The sequence below is a fragment of the Crocodylus porosus genome, unplaced genomic scaffold (assembly GCF_001723895.1).
Source record: "Crocodylus porosus isolate Cpor-Errol unplaced genomic scaffold, CroPor_comp1, whole genome shotgun sequence".
In the NCBI taxonomy this organism is placed as follows: domain Eukaryota; kingdom Metazoa; phylum Chordata; order Crocodylia; family Crocodylidae; genus Crocodylus; species Crocodylus porosus.
Genome location: NW_017728925.1, coordinates 17,336,067 through 17,354,535, shown reverse-complemented (window position 1 = coordinate 17,354,535; position 18,469 = coordinate 17,336,067). Strand labels below are relative to the sequence as shown.

General features: G+C 58.0%; 1 protein-coding gene across 1 annotated transcript; it reads left to right on the top strand.

Annotated features, from left to right (window-relative positions):
• Positions 1-4,891: 4,891 nt before the first annotated feature.
• On the top strand, positions 4,892-17,567 carry LHX6 (LIM homeobox 6; the record flags this gene model as incomplete). The annotated part of the gene is made up of 6 exons (XM_019540990.1): positions 4,892-5,240; positions 10,364-10,464; positions 10,553-10,648; positions 12,821-12,995; positions 13,807-13,910; positions 15,475-17,567. Coding segments are annotated over 6 exons (846 nt in total), but the record flags the coding sequence as incomplete, so codon positions are not given.
• Between the last annotated feature and the right edge of the window lie 902 nt (positions 17,568-18,469).

The window sequence follows — 18,469 nt, the reverse complement described above, 5'->3', positions numbered from 1 at the left end:
GTCTCCGTGCTGGCAAGAGGGGAGTTCCCCAACCTGTAAGTGTGGTGCCGGTTCTCCCTCCCCATGTGCAACACCTTGCACTTATCAGTGTTAAACCCCATCCTATTCTCATCCGCCCACCGTTGCAACCTGTCAAGTGCAGCTTGGAGGAGAGGGCTGGGGAGCGCTCTTAGTCCAACTTGGCACCTCACCCCGGGCACCAGCGCCTTCCCCTTCCCCTTCCCCTTCCCGCGTGCCGGCTCTGGCGGCCGGAGGCAGGACTAGGGGCTTTGGGAGCCCAGGAGGCCTGGGGGTGAATGCTGCGGCCGGGCCAGGGCGCTTCCGAGGCCTTGTCGGAGCCCGCGACCCCGTGCTGATTAGGGGAGCGGGACCTCCGGCGCCGCACGTGATGCGGGAGGAGGTGCGGGGCAACGGCGGTGCGAGGGCCGGCCGCCACAGCAAGGAGCGTGCAGCCCCGCTCTTGCCCCCACCCTGGGCGGCTTGCTGGCCACAGCCCTGCCACCGCCCATGGCCTGCGGCCAATCCTGCCTGGTGCGGAGCCCTGCCGGCCCGGGAGCGGGGCCTGCAGGCCTGGGCCCGCACTGGCGGGGGGTGAGCTTTCGTGGCAGGGCCTGCGAGGAGGCAGGGGTGTCCTGTTGGGCGTGCGAGGGCTGCCTGGGCCACCAGCGAATTCCGCCCCGGAGGTTTCCAGTTCTTTTCCTCGGCTTTGTTTCCCTTCCGCTGCTTGCCGCCGGGGCCCGCTCCGTGCTGCCGGGCTGCAGCAACCTGCCGCGGGAGAGCCTGGGGGCCCCCCGCAGCACCCTGAGGCCTGCGCCGGGGAGATGCTTTGTGACCTGGCCCCCGCGCTCCCTGGAAACTCGCCTGGAGCCAGCCCCAGCGCCCAGCAGTCGCTCTTGGTCACCGCTGCCCGCAGCCGGGGCTGGGGACCGAGAGGAGGAAGCCTTCCTCGCCCGGGACTAGCCCCCGCGCCGTCCCCTCCGCAGGGGCGTTGGATTTCTAACGGCGGCTGAACAAGCCAGAGCCACCGGTTCCTTGTTCGGGATCCGGGAACGCAGCCTCCCGACGGAGAGCCGGCTTGGCTCGAGCGTCTCTTCAGGGCTTTCGGTGCAGAAGGGAAGCCGCCCCCTCACCGTGTTTTGGGGGAAACTGTTCGGGGGGGGACCCCCAACTCCAGTTTGGGTTGGAAAGGCGAGGGGTGTGTGGGCGTGCGGATGTTGCATTGAGGGGAGAGGCTGTAGCTCGCCATTGCTTTGCGCCCCTGGGTGCTTGTTTTGTCCCTACCCCTGTGTGGCCGAGGGCCGTGGGGCGGTCCCCAGGCCAGGAGCCCCGGCATTAGTTTAGGATGCGGCCCCTCGCAGGGTGCTTTGCCAGCTCTTGGCACAACAGATGCGAAGCGCTCGGGCGCAGCAGGGTCCCCGCGTGCGAGCTGTCTGTCTGCAAGCGGCAGATCCCCGCTCGGTATGTGCCGAAGCCGCGGCCCGTTTCTCGGCATAGAGCGCAGCGAGCGCCGCACAAACCATCTCCAGTGAGTCCGGTAATGCCGTGCCGTCCGCCGGGGTGGGAGGAGGCTGGGGGTCACGGACTGCGCCAGGTCAGTAAAGCCTTGCGTGGGATCCGAGGGGTTAATAGGAACCAGAGGCTTCGGCGCGAGTGCTGCTTTTGTGGGATTAAGGGGAAGCGTGTGAAGCGTGAAGGGAGTGGGGAGGAAGGGATGTCGCACGCGCGGGCCCGGAGAGGGATCTGCGAGCCAGCGGGACAGGGCCGGGGGGGGAACACCTGTCCTGCAGGATGCCCAGCTAGCGGCAGGCCCCGCGGGCGCCCGCCAGGGCAGGACGGAGCCCGGGGACGGCCCTGTGTCGGCTGCACGTCCCAGCGTGGCACCGCGATGCTGCTCCACTGCCCGACTCTGAGCTTTGCTTTCCGCGCAACGGGAGCGGGGTGTGCGCGGTTGATGGGATCGTGGCCTGGATTTTACCTTCCTGTTCACAACTACCTCATGCCTCGGTTCCCCTTTCTGTGAAATGGGGGGAAGCCCCCCCGCTCCTGCCTCCTTCGCAGGGCTTTGGGCTCTCTGCGAGGCGAGGGAGCGGCTCCAGCCCGCTCGGGTGCCCAGGGCGAGGGGCTGGCTGAAGGCTGACCCTTCCCCTCGAGCTGACGGGGCGGCGTGTCAGCTTGTTTACACGGCGCGTTGTTCCCGGTAATCCGAGTTACAGGAAGGATCGTAGCTCTAAATTAAAACCAAAAAAAAAATTAATACAGTTCTTTTGTTTGTGAGTTTATATAAATGGACTGGCACAAAGTCAGTTTACAGAGTTCCCATCTGAAGTGAATTAGCAACGTGCCTTCAGCTAACGCTGCATTTCGGCACAAAAGCATCCTCTCCACGCAGCCGGCTCTTCCCCCATCCCCTCTTTGGTCAACTGCATTCAGACTCCAACATTTGGACATTTCCATGCCTCCCAAATAGTTTGCAATTAGTAATATTTATGTCGGACACGCGAACTGCGCCCGCGCCTCAGTTATTCACACCCAAGGAGCCCGATTCACTTTTAAAGGATGCTGATGTAAATCAGACGTGACCCCATTGAGGGCAGCGGTGAGAGAGGCCTCTGGGCCGTTGTGGTCCCTTGCAGGCTGGGTGCAGGTGGGAGACGGTCGCTCGACGGGGTTGGGTTTGGCGTGGTCACACAACGGGTTTTGATCCTGCGGTAGCTGTGCGAGCGTTCAATTAACCCTGCACTTGGACCGTACGCCGGAGGGGCGGGAGTTGCTTTGCTTCATTAAGTGAATTGGTAATGAAGGGGGTAGGAAGCTGGAGCGTGTCTTGTTTTGCATTGACTGGGGTTTTTTATTTATTTTTGTTAAATTTGTTTATTTTTTTAAAAAAAAATTTTAAGTCTTTGGGAGTGAAAATAAATTGTTGAACAAAACGGAGAGAAGGTTTAGGCCCTTCGCGTTCAAGCCGCTGAGCGGGGTAGATGCGGTCTGAGCTGTATTGTGCGTCTTCCTAGGCGGGTGACCTGGGCAGAAAGCATGTCAGAGGCTTCGGGGTGCCTGGTCTGGAAGAGGACAGCCTACAAAATTCAAATGGGGAAATACGGGAGCCGCGATAGCAGGGACGGTAATCGCTGGTCTGCTGCGACAGCTGGCACGGACGGGCTGTGCCGTAGCCTTGCACAAAAGCAGCCGAGCTTGGCTCCGTAGTGCTTCTAGACTCTATGGGAAAGAAGCCTTTTATCTGAGGTCTGAGTCGTTGCAGGACCGACGATAAGTCTGCCGTTGCAAAGGGAAAAAAAATCAGTTCTTTGCCGCTGTTTGCGTTCCCCCTTTTATTTTTAATGAGAACCGCCAATGAATATGCATTTAAAAGAGAAAAATAGCAGAGGGAGAGTGTGGGCTTCACCCAGCCGGATTTAACGCACCTCTAGAGGGGTCCAGCTTTGTGGGGCAGCGAACAGGATGCACGCCCGCCCGCGCTGTCGCAGACTCTCTCGTCAACGCCGCAGCCTTTTGCGAGCAACTTGAGTGTGCGGGAATCGAAGGTTGCGAACCTCGCCGGAAGATCTGGCTCGGGAGCCGCGCGAGGCGGAGGCTGAGCGCTGTTTGCATTTTTGTTACTTTCTCCAGGGTGCAACTTTGAACGGTATTTCTGGCATAAATAAACGAGCTCAGGCCTTTTTTCCCCTTTAGTGGCAAAGGGGTTGTAATGAAGAGGGAGGGGGTGGAAAAATAAGAATGTGCACGCCTATGTGTGCAAAAGGTTTGAATTGGTGGGAAAGGGGGGAAAAATGGCTCTTAGGAGATTTCCATCTGAGTGGCACAGGGGTCCTCATCCAGACGAGACGCCCACGGGCTTGGAGGCTGAGTCACTGACCCGCCTGACCACAACCCCCTGCCTGTGCATTTACTGTCCGCTCGGCAGCTCTCGCAGCACGATGCCTCATCCTCCGCCCGCAGCCTGGCCCGGGCCCGTTGCACTCAGCGGTGCGTCCGGTGCTTCGTTTCAGCTGGATTTCGCGTGACCCCCCCTTCCTCGTCCTGCTCCGAGAGCTCTTGTAGGGCCTGGGCCTCGCGCGGCCGTTTCCCTTGGGGTGGGGGCATCTCCTGGCTCCGGCTTCCCCCAGCGAGGGATGTTCCCAGAGGCAACCAGCCTTGCTCCCATGGATGTTGGTAAACCCCGTCCTGGCCCCGCAGCAGGTTGGCAAGGTCCCTCTCCTGCCCCACCGCTCCCAGAGCTGCACCGCCTGCTTCCTCGCTGCTCTCCCCGGGCCCCTGGCATGCGCCTGCCTCCCGGGTCTCTGCTCTGGTGCTCTCCATATGGCATTAGCAGGGATCCTGGTTTTCTCTGATTTAAAAAAAAAAAAAAAAAAAAATCCCCAATTTTCAGTTAAAACAAACAAAAACCCCAAATCCATGTTTTTCTGTGATTTTTTTAAAGGAAACACCACTATATATATATATAGATGTGAAACACCACTATAATGAGAATCGCCAATGAATATGCATTTAAAAGAAAATTTATAGATATAGCAGTGTTTCATTTAAATCGTGGAAAAATGTGGATTTTGGGCTACCTTTTTTTTAAACTGAAAATTGGGGATTTTTTTTTTTTTTTTAAACCAGAGAAAACTAGGATCCCTGGTCATTAGGGGCTCGGCTGTCCCTGACCACACTATGGCCCCCCTGGGGCAGACCTGCCAGAGCCAGGGTTTCTATCCCAGCCCCCAGCGCACCTCTGCTAGCTTGGCGGAGGCATCAGCAGGGCCCAACCAACGCAAGTGTCCTGCGTCGTCTGCCCCGGCTCTGCTGCTGGCCTCTGGGTGACCTTGGGCAAGTCTCTTTGCCGTCCAGGTGCCCTCTCCCATGCCTGTTGCTCTAGTCCCATTAAACCCCCAGGGAGGGGGGCAGCGCGGCCTCTTGCTCTTGTGCCCCGGGGCCCCCAAGGCTATCGCGGGACAAACGTGAGAGCTTCCCCCTGACCTCTCGCCCTCCGCGCGTGCCTGTATTTTTCTCTTCCAGTCGGTTCGGCACCAAGTGCGCCCGCTGCGGCCGGCAGATCTACGCCAGCGACTGGGTGAGGCGAGCCCGCGGCAACGCCTACCACCTCGCTTGCTTCGCCTGCTTCTCCTGCAAGAGGCAGCTGTCCACTGGCGAGGAGTTCGGGCTGGTGGAGGAGAAGGTGCTGTGCCGGATCCACTACGACACCATGATCGAGAACCTCAAGCGGGCGGCGGAGAACGGTAGGCGTCCCCCGCGGGCCTCCGTGCGGTCCCTCTCCGTCCCCTGTCTCTTCCTGGGCGAGTGGGTCAGTGCCCTGGTATTGCCAGGGCCGCGCGGAGGGCAAAGCAGAGCTCTTGCAGGGTGAGCAGGACCCCGGCCCAGCCCAGGGAAGGATCGGGTCCCCCACTGCGATCCCTGCTGCTTTCTGCGCCGCCAGCCGAGCCGAAGCCGCGCAGCACGTGCAGAGACCATGCCCTGGCGGTGCTGGCTTGGGGCTGTACCCCACTGCTACCGGCCCCCGCCATGCTCTCTCTCGCCCCTTGTCCTGCCCCACACTGCCGACCCTGACTTCTGCTCGTCCCGATTGCACTGCGGCCCCGTGTTTTCTCTCCGTTCTCCGCTCCTCTCGGCTTTCCCATAGGACACCAGCCCCCAGCGGATGTTCCCGGAGGGGGACAGCACCTGGGAGAGGTGGGTGGGGGGCATCCCACATAGGAGGCTCGGCGCGCGAGCTGCAGCCTCGCTCCAGACAAGCTGCCGAGGCTCAGGGTCTGGGATTTCTCTGGCGTGGAAACGTGCGACACCCCCTCCCGCCAGCTTTGATCCAGCGCCGTGCTGCTGGGGCTCGCGGGTCTCCCTGGGTAGCCCGCGGGGCAGGAAGCAGGAGGAGTTTGGAGGCACTGACTCATGCGCCTGGAAGGTGGGAAACCTGGCAGCCGGACAGAGCCTTTCCCTCCTTTTCCACCGGCCCTGCCCTGCCACGGTGGTGCCCCTTCCCTGCCAGGCCCTTTGGAAAGGAGATGGCGCAGAGCTGGCTTCCCAGCCAGGTCCGCGCCCCCGGGGGACCGGCCCGCGTGGTCAAGGTCGGCGGTGGAACGGAGCGGCTCCCTTCCCTTGGACCGCGCCCAGCTCCGTCTTCCTGAGCGGCAGCTGCCAGGCAGGCAGAGACGTGGAAGTGCCGAGAGGCTGGACACGGTGTTTGCAAAGAGCAGGATGCTTGCAAGGAGATGGGGAAGTGGAGCCAGGGCTGCGAGGGCAAGGCAACCCCATCGTGGCACCTCCGTGCTGCAAGCCGGGGTCTCTGCCAGTGGCCCCCACCGGGCGCCGTGCAGATGAGCTGCTTGCCGTGTGGCCCCTGGCGGTGACCTTGCTTAGCATGGAGGGAGATGCTGGGCGCTGCGGCCATCCTGCGTCCTGGAGCTGCCCCGAATCCCGAAGCATCTGCCGGCTGCGGCTGAGATCTCCCTGGACGCTGAGCTCGGCTGGACCCGGCACCAGCGAGAGACGAACGGAGGCAGGCCGCGGAGGCGAGGGCTGGCGTCTCCCTCCATCCGCCCGAAACGCAGGGTGCACGAAGCAGGGCCTGATGCTCTGTGCGCTGTCCAGAGGCTTCGCCGCCCGCAGCCCATGGGTGAACGGGGGGCTCGTGTTTGAAAGGGCAGCTTGTTCTGCGATGTCCGAGGCATGAGCCGGACACAGGCCCTTGGCTGGGCTGGCACGGCGCCCTGCACCCTGCCTTGCTGCAGCACCTGGGAGAGCACTGGGGCAACCCCAGGCCCTGTCCACACTGGGGGGCGGTTAGACCTGGTCCTCTTCAGCCAGAGGCAGGCACAGCCCGGGGCAGGGGTCCGGGAGGGGAGGCCGCGCACTGTTCCCCGAGCACAGGAGGCAGCAGGGTGACTCTGATCTTGCCCCTAGGACAAGACCCTTGGCAGGAGGAGCCAAGGCTCCCGGGTAAGTCTCGTGGGTTTGGGAACAGCTGAAACTGGTGGGGGCTGCATCTTACCTACCCTCCGGCCAGGCCGCGCTGGACTGGGGTCACCCCCGTGCTCCAGCATGCACGAGGCAGGGCCAGGGATGGGAGCAAGACGGAAAGGCCAGGTGCCGCCTGCGTCTCTCCCAGACCGCGCACTTTCTGCTCTTGGGGCACGGAAGAGAGGACGACGAGGAGACCTCCCGGGGCGCTGGCTTCGCCCTTGCTCCGTGCATCCCCCGTAGCGATCGTTGCTGGGCCAGGCGAGCGCGGCGCGCAGGGAAGCGAGCGGGTGCCCCGTCCCATCCTGTCCCGCCCTGCGCAGCATGTGGAAGCGATTAGCTGACCCGACACACAAATAAGCAGCGTTTCTGTTTACAAGGCTTGAGCAATGGGATGAAAACAAAATGCCAGATCGGGCTGGGAGGGCCTGAGTGGGACGCTTGCTCTCGCCACGTCAGGCCATATGGCAGGCGGATGTCAGGGGCCGCTCTGGACAAAGGCGGTGCGTTGCCGTGGCCGAAGGGGACCGTGGAGCAGGGAAGGCGATGCTGACCACAGCCCATGCAGGTGTGGCCCTGTCGGGGCTTTATCCCTCTGTGCAGCTTGAGCGCCGGGCACCCCCTCCCACAGCACAACGGGGCCACGGGAGGGTCTCGTGGGGGGGGACGGAGCCGCTGGCAGAGCTGGTCAGTTGTCCGCCCGGTCCTGTTTGCGAGGGTAGGCCAGTCCCCGCCGGAGCCGGGCGAGAGCCCCACGCCTCCCGGGAGCCGGGCCTCGGAGGACAGCGGTCTCTGGGGTGTTCGAGGGCCACACATTTCTCTCCAGTAATTACAAAGCAGTTTCTCCGGCACATGAGGTTTTACGTAGGAGAAAAATAAACAGATGTTGCCGAAGCCAGAATCCCATTCATCATCCTGCAGGAACCGTCAAACGAGACGCGAAAGCCCTTCAACTCGGGCCAAGACAATCACAGCCCCATCCAGCCTGTGAAGCAAGTGTCTCCTGGGACCAAGGCAGCCTGGTGAAAGAGGGGACGCTGCTGAACCCCGCGGCGAGCCGCCACCTCCACCGCTCGCTCGCCGATACCTCTCCGGCTTAGGGCGCCCGCCCTCCCGAGGCCTGGCAAACCCCTCGGGGGAGGCTGGTCTTAATAAAGATGTCCCCACGCACCCCGACACTTGGCTCCACGCAGCGTTTGAGATCAGGCACGAATTGGGCGTGGGCGTGGGCAGCAAGCAGGCTCAGCATCCTGCTTCCCCGATGCTATCGTTCAGTGACGCGCGTTGTGGGAAACATGTAGGAAGCCCCTGCCCATGGACCTAGGTCTTAGGCCTTGCTGATCTGCGTGGGTCTGTGGTCCGGGATGACGTGTTTTTGAGCTTCTCGCTGGGGGCAGGAGGACTGGAGGAGGACGAGCAACGTGGCAGCTACAGCATCTGAGCAGGGTCCACGCGGGGCAAAAGCGGCAGCTGCAGAGAGACGTCTGCAGGGTGCTCCCGCCTGCCTCGCACAGCCGCGGATGCCTGGGTCCTCCCCACGGGCTGCTCCGTGGCTGGGGCCGGCAGCCTGTTGCTGTCTCCGTGGTCCCTCTGCACTCATCGGCTCAGGGGCCCATGGTCCGGACCCTCTTGGCTGTCGTGTGCCCCTTCCATAAAGCCAGAAGAGCAAGTTATTCCAGTGGCTGCAATGAAAGGAGGTGCGCCGGTGGACGCTGATCGCAGTAATAGTCCTGGCTGCACCCTCAACCCCACCCAGCAGCGCTGGCCCTGTTGTATCGATGGTGGCAGGACATCGGCCTTGCCTCAGCGAGGGCCGTTCTGGGAGACGGAGACATCTCATCCCCAGCACGGCACCGCTGACCGTGCTGCGCTCCTCCCGGCGCTGTCACCACCGAGCAAGGGTCTGCCACCCGGGTCTAAACATGACCTTGCACCACCTGGGCCCAGAGGCAGAAGTCAGGCTGATGAAGACCAAAGCTGCCTCCTGTTTCCACGTCCTACATGCTCCATTCCTGACTAGTGCTTGCTCTACCCCTTCTTGCACCGGGTCTGTACGTGACCGTAAGCTCCTAGGACAGGTGTTGGTGTTTGCACACGGTAGCATCGGGGCCCCAGGCCTGGCTGGAGTCTCTAGACAGCAGCGATGAATAATAGGTGTGCAGCTGGGGTGGAAGGAGGGAGCTGGCTGTGCCCCTGCTGGTATCTGCTGTGTTGAGCGGTATCAACTGGGGGGGGTCTCTGCCGGCTCCTCCGAGGTGATCCCAGAGCTATCTGCTGCCACCGGGGTCAGCAGCCGGCGGTGGGACCATTCTCCTTGGGTGCAGGCAATGCCATGACAGCTATTCTGTTAATTCGTGCAGCAGCTTTTGGCAATGACATGGTCTCTCTAACAGGCAGAGAGATGAGAGGGTTGGGGAGCTGGGCTGGAGCTGGGGGGTCAGTTCCCTGCTGCCCCATAAACTCTGCATCGCCCTGAAGTCGCAGTGTGTGGGTGCGTGCTTCCTACCTGTGGCATGCGGACAGCGGCTCCTCCGTAGTGTGCCCGGGTGCTGTCAGGCGTGCAGCGCCGGGGACGTTAAGGCCCTGTAAGCGCTGCATAGAGACAACGTTTGACGGTGCTAGGAAACCCTTCAGGCTGCTGCATGGGAACGTGCTCCGTGGGGGGACCAGAGCTCAGGACATGTTGAAGCCCACCCTCCTGCACCCCTGGCAGGGAGCATCCCCCTCCCCTAGGGAAGAGGCAGGGCTCCCGGCAGCTGCACATCTTGGCTTCGCGCGCTCGTCTGCTGCGTGTTCAAAGAGCCTAAGTGCAAATCCCCCGCCCCGTCCTGCTGCAGAAGGCACCCTGCGGTGGGATGCTGGGGTGGGGGGGTTGCCCTGTGAGCCTGGGGGAGAGGGGCCAGGAAATCCTGCAGTGAGCCTGTCGCCTGCATCTATGGCCATGCAGATCCAGTGGGGACGCAGCGGCTGCTCCAGCCCAGCGTCCTCCTCTCCTGAACCCACCGCTTGGATTCTGCACCGGGGTCGGGGTAGGGGCGGTGTGGCCCGATTGCACGGCTCTCGGGCCAGCCTCCCGTTGTCCTCAGCAGGGGTTGGCTCGAGGGAAGGCCAGCAGGCTGGGTTTGAGCCATCAAAGCACCTGTGCAAGCCAGGACTCTTGCCAGCACCCAAAGCCCCCCGGCCCCATCGGGGGGCCAGCTTCTGTTTCAGAGATGCCACTCAGCAGCCAAAAAGGGGCATCATTCTGCTCCAGCTGTCTGGGGACCCCCCCTTCAACGGCTGGGTCTGTGCGAGGGGGCTCTGATGGACATAGGCACCCAGGGGCAAGCCCAGGTCCATCCCGAAGCCTCGCAGGAGGGGGCTAAAGACGCGTTGCTTCTCACTGCAGGCAACGGGATCACGTTAGAGGGAGCTGTCCCCTCCGAACAAGACAGCCAACCGAAGCCAGCAAAGAGGGCCCGGACGTCCTTCACGGCAGAGCAGCTGCAGGTAGCCCGGGTTCGGGCGGGGTGGGTCCGCGGGTCCCGGGGTGCTCGAGGAGCACCCTGCTGATGCAGCTCTCTCCCTCCCTGTCTAGGTCATGCAGGCACAGTTCGCTCAGGACAACAACCCCGATGCACAGACCCTTCAGAAGCTGGCGGACATGACGGGGCTGAGCAGGAGAGTCATTCAGGTGAGGGCCGCGCCGCCGGGGTTTGATGCACGCGGCGTTGCCGACTGCCAGGCAGTCTGCACCCAGGGGCTGGGCCCCTGCTCCGCCAACGCCGGCATTTTCCTCGCTGGTTATTCTTGCCAGTTTAGCTAGATCCTTCACTCTGCGTGGGTCGACTCTGCCTCCTCCATCCATTTGCTGCTCTTTTTGCTTCCCGTTTTTTTCCACTTTTTCGTTTTCCTTTTTCCTAACTCTTTTTCCTTTGGTAATGAACATTTAAAAAAACAAAAGCCCACTGCCGAGGCCAAGCCAAAGAGACTGGTGTGAAATGAAAGCTGCTTTTAATCCTCCAGCCCCAGCCCCTTTGCTCTGTCACTGAGATGTGCCTGTGGAGGGGCCTTTCCCCAAGAGCAAACAATGCTCTGTACAAAGAGGGGTGTAGCTCGGACTACCCCAGGCCACGGAGGCAGGGAGCTTGCTGGAGAAAACGTGCGGGTTGAGGGGTTTGAGGGTGCGGGGGGATTCGGCAGCCAGGAGGAAGGCCCAGCCGCAGTCGCTGCAAGGTTGGTGGGCATGTGTGGTGTGCACGGGGGCAGCTCGGGTATCGCCGCGCAGCCCCCGAGAATCCCCTTGCCTTTCATGCACTGCTGACGCGCTCTGTCCAGCCCAGACCAATGCGAGAGCCCAAACCCAAGCTTGCCCAGCCAAAGGCACGCTGGGATTTGTCCTGTGAAAACCCAGCCCGAGCCTCTGCTGTGAGGCTCTTCGATAAATGGAAGATGATCAATAGGTTGGGCTGTTTTAAGCTTGGATATTTTTTAAGGGTCCTTCTAATAGGAAACAATTTATCAGACCTCTGCTAAAAGTTTACGGCTGTTTCATTCTTCATGATCCGATATCTCCGATCTCTAGCGTGGAGAGAGGCGGAGAGGACGATCTCTCTTAATGGAGTCATGGGGGGTTTTTTTAATCGCTTATCTCTCAAATAAATGAAAATATAGGGAATAAAACACAAATTCCAGCACGCAACCAATTGAAGACCACGCGGCCCGTATTCAGACAGAAGGAAGCAGGATTCAGTATCCTATTAGTCAAAGCTGTCGGGTAGGATATTGAAGGGAGGCCTCTGGGCTCCATTAATGGGTCTGTACTGCAGATGTGTAGGGTATGAAATGCTCGCTGGAGGTGTCATCTTTGCAGCGGTAGCCTGTGATTTTATTTTTTTCCTTCTTGTGCTGCCTCTGTCCACACTCGCGCGTGCGCACAGCTCAGTTTGTTTCACCCAAAGCAGCTGCTCTTGCAGGGGTTGTAGGGTAGGGCCTGAGAGGGGCTTGCACGAGCTGCCCTCTCTGAGGATGCAGGTTGTCACACCCCAGTGCTGGTAATCCCGCGGTGCCTTCCCACAGTCCCCTGCTTGCGCCAAGGAGGACGAGAACGCGTGTTCTCCCTCAGTGCACCGGGAATGATGGTGGCGTGACCGAGCTTAGGCAGCACAAAGAGCTGGGGGGTACGCCCCGACGAGCCGACACGCAGGTGTGTGTGCAGTATCAGTGAGACCCGGGAGTGGGCCTGCAACCTTAGTGAGGCCAGGCCCGGTGCCAACATCACCAGTCACGTTGTACGCAGCATTTTCCCTGCATGCGGCAGGCTTGGCGCAGACCCCGGGCAGGGTGCTTGGGAGAGAGGGAGATCTCCTCTTTGATCTCCCTCTCCAGCCGGTGCAATGCTGATGCCGGTTCTTCCATGCGAGCTGGTCCCAAGAACTCGGCTTGGAGATGGCTGTCAGTAATGTGCCATTAAATCTGAGAGATTTTAAAGGCAGAAGTGGAGAGCTTTGGATCAGAGTTCACACCCCACCCCACCCCACCAGGCCCATTTAGGAGGACCAATGTCTTGACCAGTGCACTAAAGTCACTGGATCCCCATCGCGCAGCTTCTGGCAGCCATGACGTAGTGCCAGCAAGCGACTTTTCCAGCTGAAAACTAAAGAGCCCCGCGATTCTGCTTCGCCGAGCTAAAATTCTTGCTCTGGAAGATGTTAAAAATCGAGCTGTAAAGCCAACCAAGCATGGTCCCCATGCACTGAGCTCCTAGCAGAGCTTTTCACGGACGCCCCTTTCCCCGAGCTATTTAAAACGAGATGGATTTTGCTGGGGTCGAAACTCAGCCCGGTTGTTTCTGTTGGTGTTTCAGGTTTGGTTTCAAAACTGCAGAGCACGCCATAAAAAGCACACGCCCCAACACACAGTGCCGCCTTCGGGAGCCCCCCCATCCCGGATCCCTTCCTCGCTGTCTGATGACATCCACTACTCTCCCTTTAGCAGCCCTGAGAGGGCCAGGATGGTAACACTGCACGGCTACATAGAAAGTAAGTGCCAGCGTGCGAACCAGGGGTGGGATGTGCTTGGAGAGCAGACAGCGCAAAGGGTCCTTTGTGGCAAACGAGGTCTTTGACCCCCTAACGAGAACCAGGGTGCTTGGTTAATGGGGCTGTTGCATGGATACCCCGTGGAGAAGTCCCTTTGCGTTTACAGCACGCAAATGGCGCGTGTCCTTTCTTTCGGGTTGGAGATCCTCTGCCCCCCGCAGCTCTTTGAAAGGTCCGTTCAGCCGTTCACCAAATGGCAGGAAGGAGCGGAGGGGTGGGGATGGGATTAGGTAGGGGAAGAAAGGTCCCTGGAGCCCCTTCTCCTTACCCAGGGTCATTGTCTGGGGTTTATTGTGCTGGCTTTTGGCCTCCTGCCCTTCCCTTCGGCAGATAACGACCGCGTGTTGGTGCCAGCAGGTGGCTGAATGGATGTGTTCCCGGGGACGGGGATGAGAAATGATTATTCCTGTAATTCCCCGGGCTGGTGGCTTGTTTTGGGACCAAGAGCAGCGGTGTCGTTAACAGGACAGTTCAGGTTCCTGCAGTGGCTGCGGTAGATCCATTTGCTCCTGGGCAATTTGTGGGGCTCTTCTTCCCTCCTTTCTGATCCGCAGGGATCTTATAAGCTGAGTTCTGTTTAAGCATCGGCGTGACGTCCCAGTCCCTTTTCCTTGCCCCTGTGTCCTTGCTTGGTATCAGCTGCCTAGTCTGGAGGGGGATTGTCGTGTGCGGCACAGCGAAAGCTAAAACTTTGGCACAAGGAATAGCCCGTTGACGGTAACAGAGGCTGAAGCCCTCTTCTCATCCGCAGGTCAGGTACAGTGTGGGCAAGTGCACTGTAGACTTCCTTACACTGCTCCACCAGTGCACCTCAAAGCAGACATGGAAGGACCGCTATCTAATAGGGGTGAGAAGGTAAACGCAGTCCCTCTTTCAGGCTCCGAGTCCCAGCGTGTGCATAGCATCACTCCCCGGCTTCCTGGCGCTTGTTGTCTGAGTGCGGCTGATCCGCGGGGCCACCAACCAGCCTTGCTTCATCCCAGTCCCATCCTGTCTGCCACCACTTCATCTGTCCTCTCATGACTGCCCCGGGGTTGGTGACCAGCCACTGACAGAAGTGCCGTCCGTCGGTGGTCCGTTCAGCATCCCGTCTCTGAGCTGTTGGGCTGTTGCGCTTGGGGTGGTTGAGCCCCTGTCACCCATCCTTGTCTCCTCCCTTTCTGTGTGGTACTCGGTGTCTTCCTATGCTTCATTAATCGGTGTGTCAATGCTGGGGCAAACGGGCATTACTAACAACCTGGAGCAGCTTTCACCATCCACTGACCCATCAGCTTTCTATGAGTTAATGTTAGAGGCGTTTCTTTGTGATGCTGGAACAACACGACTACTATTAACTACTAGGATGCTGGCTGTAGAAGCTACCTGGCAATGAGGCAAAATACAGCAGTGATTCTTGTGAACACTTCAGATGCCCATTGTGTGGCTTTATTGTTTACGTGAGCAAATCCTCCATGGCCAAGACTTCCAAAAAGTTTCTAAGGTTAGGTTCCTACTTTTTTATTTGGGTACTTACTAAGTACTGATCACTCGCCTTTAGTTTTTTGGAGATCTTGGCCTCTCTTCCCAAAGCTGTTTGGAAGGTATTTGCTAGCCTGCGATGACTGAGCTCTGGTCAAAGCACTGTGGGTTGAGGACAACTTCTAGATTTCAGTGTGGCCCCCCGTTTGTTTTAAATGTTCATGATGTTTGCATGGCTGTATCTGCATGTGCCTCACGACAGTTTTTGCGTGACAAGGATGCACGCTCATTTGGAGAACTGCACCATTGCCTCAGCCCTGATGCCCTCTCCCCATGCGCGTAGTCCTGGGATTTCAGCGTAGCTCCTTGTTCAGGGAGGTCTGGAGGCTGCCTGTAAAGGTGCTCCCTTGTAAAACAATCCCTTTCTCCTTTGCATGCCTGAGCTCAGAAATGATGCCTGCTCAAAAGCCAGGTGTGGAATAGGCCTCAAGGGACTATTCGTATCAAAGAGGACCCCACAGAAGTGACCCTAGGGCTCTGGTTCCCAGTGCAAGGGGGGGAGTGTGCACACACGCACAGACCAGGCTGCTTTGTTTTTATGAGCAGAAGGACTAACGGGAATGGGTGAAAGTCCCGATCTCATCTTAACTGCTGGCATAGATTTGCCTTAAGGGATGACTTGAAAGCTGAAGATCTGCCTGGTATTAATATATCCCCATTACCTCCTGTTCAGACGCCTGATGCACAGTGCAGTTCTCCTCTCCCGAAGTGGCATTATTCTGGGAGGAGGATTGCTGAGGCCTGAGTCCAAACCGTGCTTTACAAAAAGAAGCAGGCCAGTGGGGGGAAAATCCCTGATTAAGCAACCCTCTTATGTTCATGTTACTTAGAAATGGGAGTCTCCTGTCTTGTCGGTTTGCTTCTGTGCCAGCTAACGCTCCATTCACATTTCTTCCATTAGGTCATCCTATTTCAGTATTGACTGCGCGAACTCTTCCTCATCTGTCCATGGCGCTACCAGCACCACTGCCCCTCAGTCGTTGAAATACTGTGTCCAGTCCAAGGCAACTAGGATCAGTCATGCTGGAGAAAGTCCATTCCCGCATTTCTGTTATTCCCACCAACCAGCACCTAACAGCCGGTATTTTCCCCCGCCAGCAGCACAGTGTGTGTGTGTTGAGTGCACAGTTGCATTTTCACTTGTTTCTTGTGGACTTGTAGAATGACAGTGAGTCTCCCTGAGGTGATGCCATGCCTAGCCAAAATTAGTGACGACCGCACTTACACCATTATTGCTTCCAAAAGGACAGAAATGGGGAGAGAGCTATTGAACACTGAGCCAGGGGTAGCTCCGATCGTTACCTTCTAAAATAGAGCGGAGAAATGAAAGGGGTTCATTGGATCGTTTTGCACCAGTGAAACCGTTGAATCCAGTGGTCCGCTCCTTTCTTCCGCAAGCGAGAGAGAGATCTGACATGGGCCCATAGCCTCAGCTGCTCGGCACTTGAGCAGAACCTCTGGTTCCACGTTCTCTGATTGTTGTAATGCCATTAAATCAACAGAAAGTATGCCAGCAGGGAATAGAGCCCTTTGTCCTCAAAGCGCTTTAAAACCACAAATCCAGGAACTGTCCCTGGAAGGTAAGTCCACTTTCATATCCCAGATTTAGCAGGTTGGGAAACAAAGACAGAGGTTGGGTAGCTCAGCCAAGGTCACCGAGGGAGTGGGTGTCAGAGGCAGGTGAGTGCTCTGCACAGCTCCTGACTGCCTCCCAGGGCTTTAAGCAAAAGACCTAGCTGTCTTCAGTGACCATCAGCCCAGTTTTCATGTCTTCCCCCCAGCTGGCCTGCTCCTTGTTCACCTGGAGTCATGAATGGGGGATTCCAGCACGTACCTACCCCAGACTGGGACCCGGAAGCTAGGCATCTCTCTGGTCAGATCCCAGCTGGAAGCTGGGCTGTGAATGTAGAGGGTTTAGTTTGCTTGGGTGCAGACCCTGGAGAGACTTCAGCAGCAAATGTGTAGCCTGTGAAAGCGGTCACTGGGTTGCTGGACCTGTGGGCACAGGCGCAGTGGGAACTGAGGCTGTGACTTCTCTTTTTTTTTCGCTTTTGATTTTTAAAAACAGATAAAAACAACCTGGTTTAAAGAGTGCCTGCAGGCCAGGTAGGAAGAGCCCACGGCTGCAAGCATGCAGCAGGCAAGGACAGAGTGTGCATGGGTTGTTTAAAGGCCAGACAAGTTGATCCAGCAGCTTCTTTTGATGCTTCCCTCTGTCTTTGTGTTGCAAGCCATTGCTGGTGTGTCCCTGCTCCTGCCCAGAGCTCGCCAAAGAGAGCAGGCTGCTTGGGTTAAGGTGGTCTGAAGTGACGGCTTGCAAAGGGCCAGGCTGCCCTCTCCCGTGCTGGCGAGTGCTTGTGCATGTGGGCGGTCTCGCTGCTATGTCTCACTCTGGGCCAGGGAAGAAACTCTGAAATAGCATTTCACGGGCTAGCATTGCTATTTTTGCTGTCTCCTCTTGATTTTCTTGTAGCTGCTATGTAACAGCTTCTCTCTCGGCAAGTGGCCTGAGCTGCACAGACCAGCGCTGGCCTGACTTGCTGCCTGTTGGGGTTTTTTTTCAGCTCAGTCTTAAATACCCATTCTTTGCGCTCTGGAAATTCCTGGCTCCGTTCCCAATGTGGGTTAGGATGGCTGTCGTGCTAGCATTGGGCAAGCCGTAGTCAAACGTGGCAAAATCTCTCTGGGATATGCCCCATCACCTCACTGTGCCCGAGCTTCTTGGGCACATGGCTCTAGCTATAGTGAGGCATGCTTGCCACAGGGACTTCATATAGCAAATTGCAGAAGCAGACATGGATTCTGTCGAGGTGACCGTTAAGATCTCCTGACCTGAGAAGTAACTGAGCTGAGAAAGGAGGTGAACAGATACTGGCCACATCTACATGAGACATTTACTGCAGAGCAGACTACTGAGCTTCACAGTGTCTTGCATCTACATGTGCAGGGCTATCAGGCTGGAGTAAACTAACGAACTTGTGAATACAAGTATGACCTTGCTGCGGAGTTTTTTTACTCTGCAGCAATGCATGTGTAGATGCCGACCCGGCTGGCTGGGCCAGGAGGGTGCTTCAGTACAGGAACCACCTGCCATCTTTCCCCCACACCCCAGCCAGGCCCTTTGTGGCACATTGGGCTGGGTCGGAGCAGCTTCAGGTTGGCATCCTGACCCCGGGGCCCCCTGCCAGCTGGGGCTGCTGTAACCTGGCTCAATATGCTGCAGTTCCAGGCAAACGTTCAAATAGTGGACCCAGGAGCAAAAAACTCCAGCGCAAAAAAAAAAGCGCCGGAGTTTATTGCTTCAAATTAATTGCACATGTAGATGCGCCCATTGTTACATACGTTCAGTGTTATAATGATACAGATGGTTAGGTCAGAATTCTGTCTAACTGCAGCCATCAGTGAGCTGCTTTACCTCCAGCTTAAATTAACATTTGAAAGGGGATATGAAATTAGAAGTCCGTAAAATACTATTATGCACCTCCTGAGAAGTGAATAATAGTTTCCATTGAACTTAACCAATCAAGAGACACTCATCTGCATCTGTGATCCAATTGGGCAATGTTGTTCCAGAATTCACTGTTATTGCCCCTCTGAGAAGGCAACGGTAAAAATTTGCGTCTGTTTTTAGTCACCGATAAGCCAGATTCTCCCCCCACCCTGCTTTTTTTTGTATGAAACAACGAGCAAGAGAACTGGGCATGCTTTTGTTGGCTGTAATGGAGCATTCAGATTGTCGGTGTTTGTTGCAGCGAGGTTGTAGTTGCTTTGTGTCCACATGAAATGGCCTTGAAAAGCTGATGTGCTTGGGACAGTTGCCAGGCCCCCACCTCCTCCTCCATTCATGCTTGCTCATTCCAACGATCATTTCCTTGTGGGACTCATGTCATAAACTC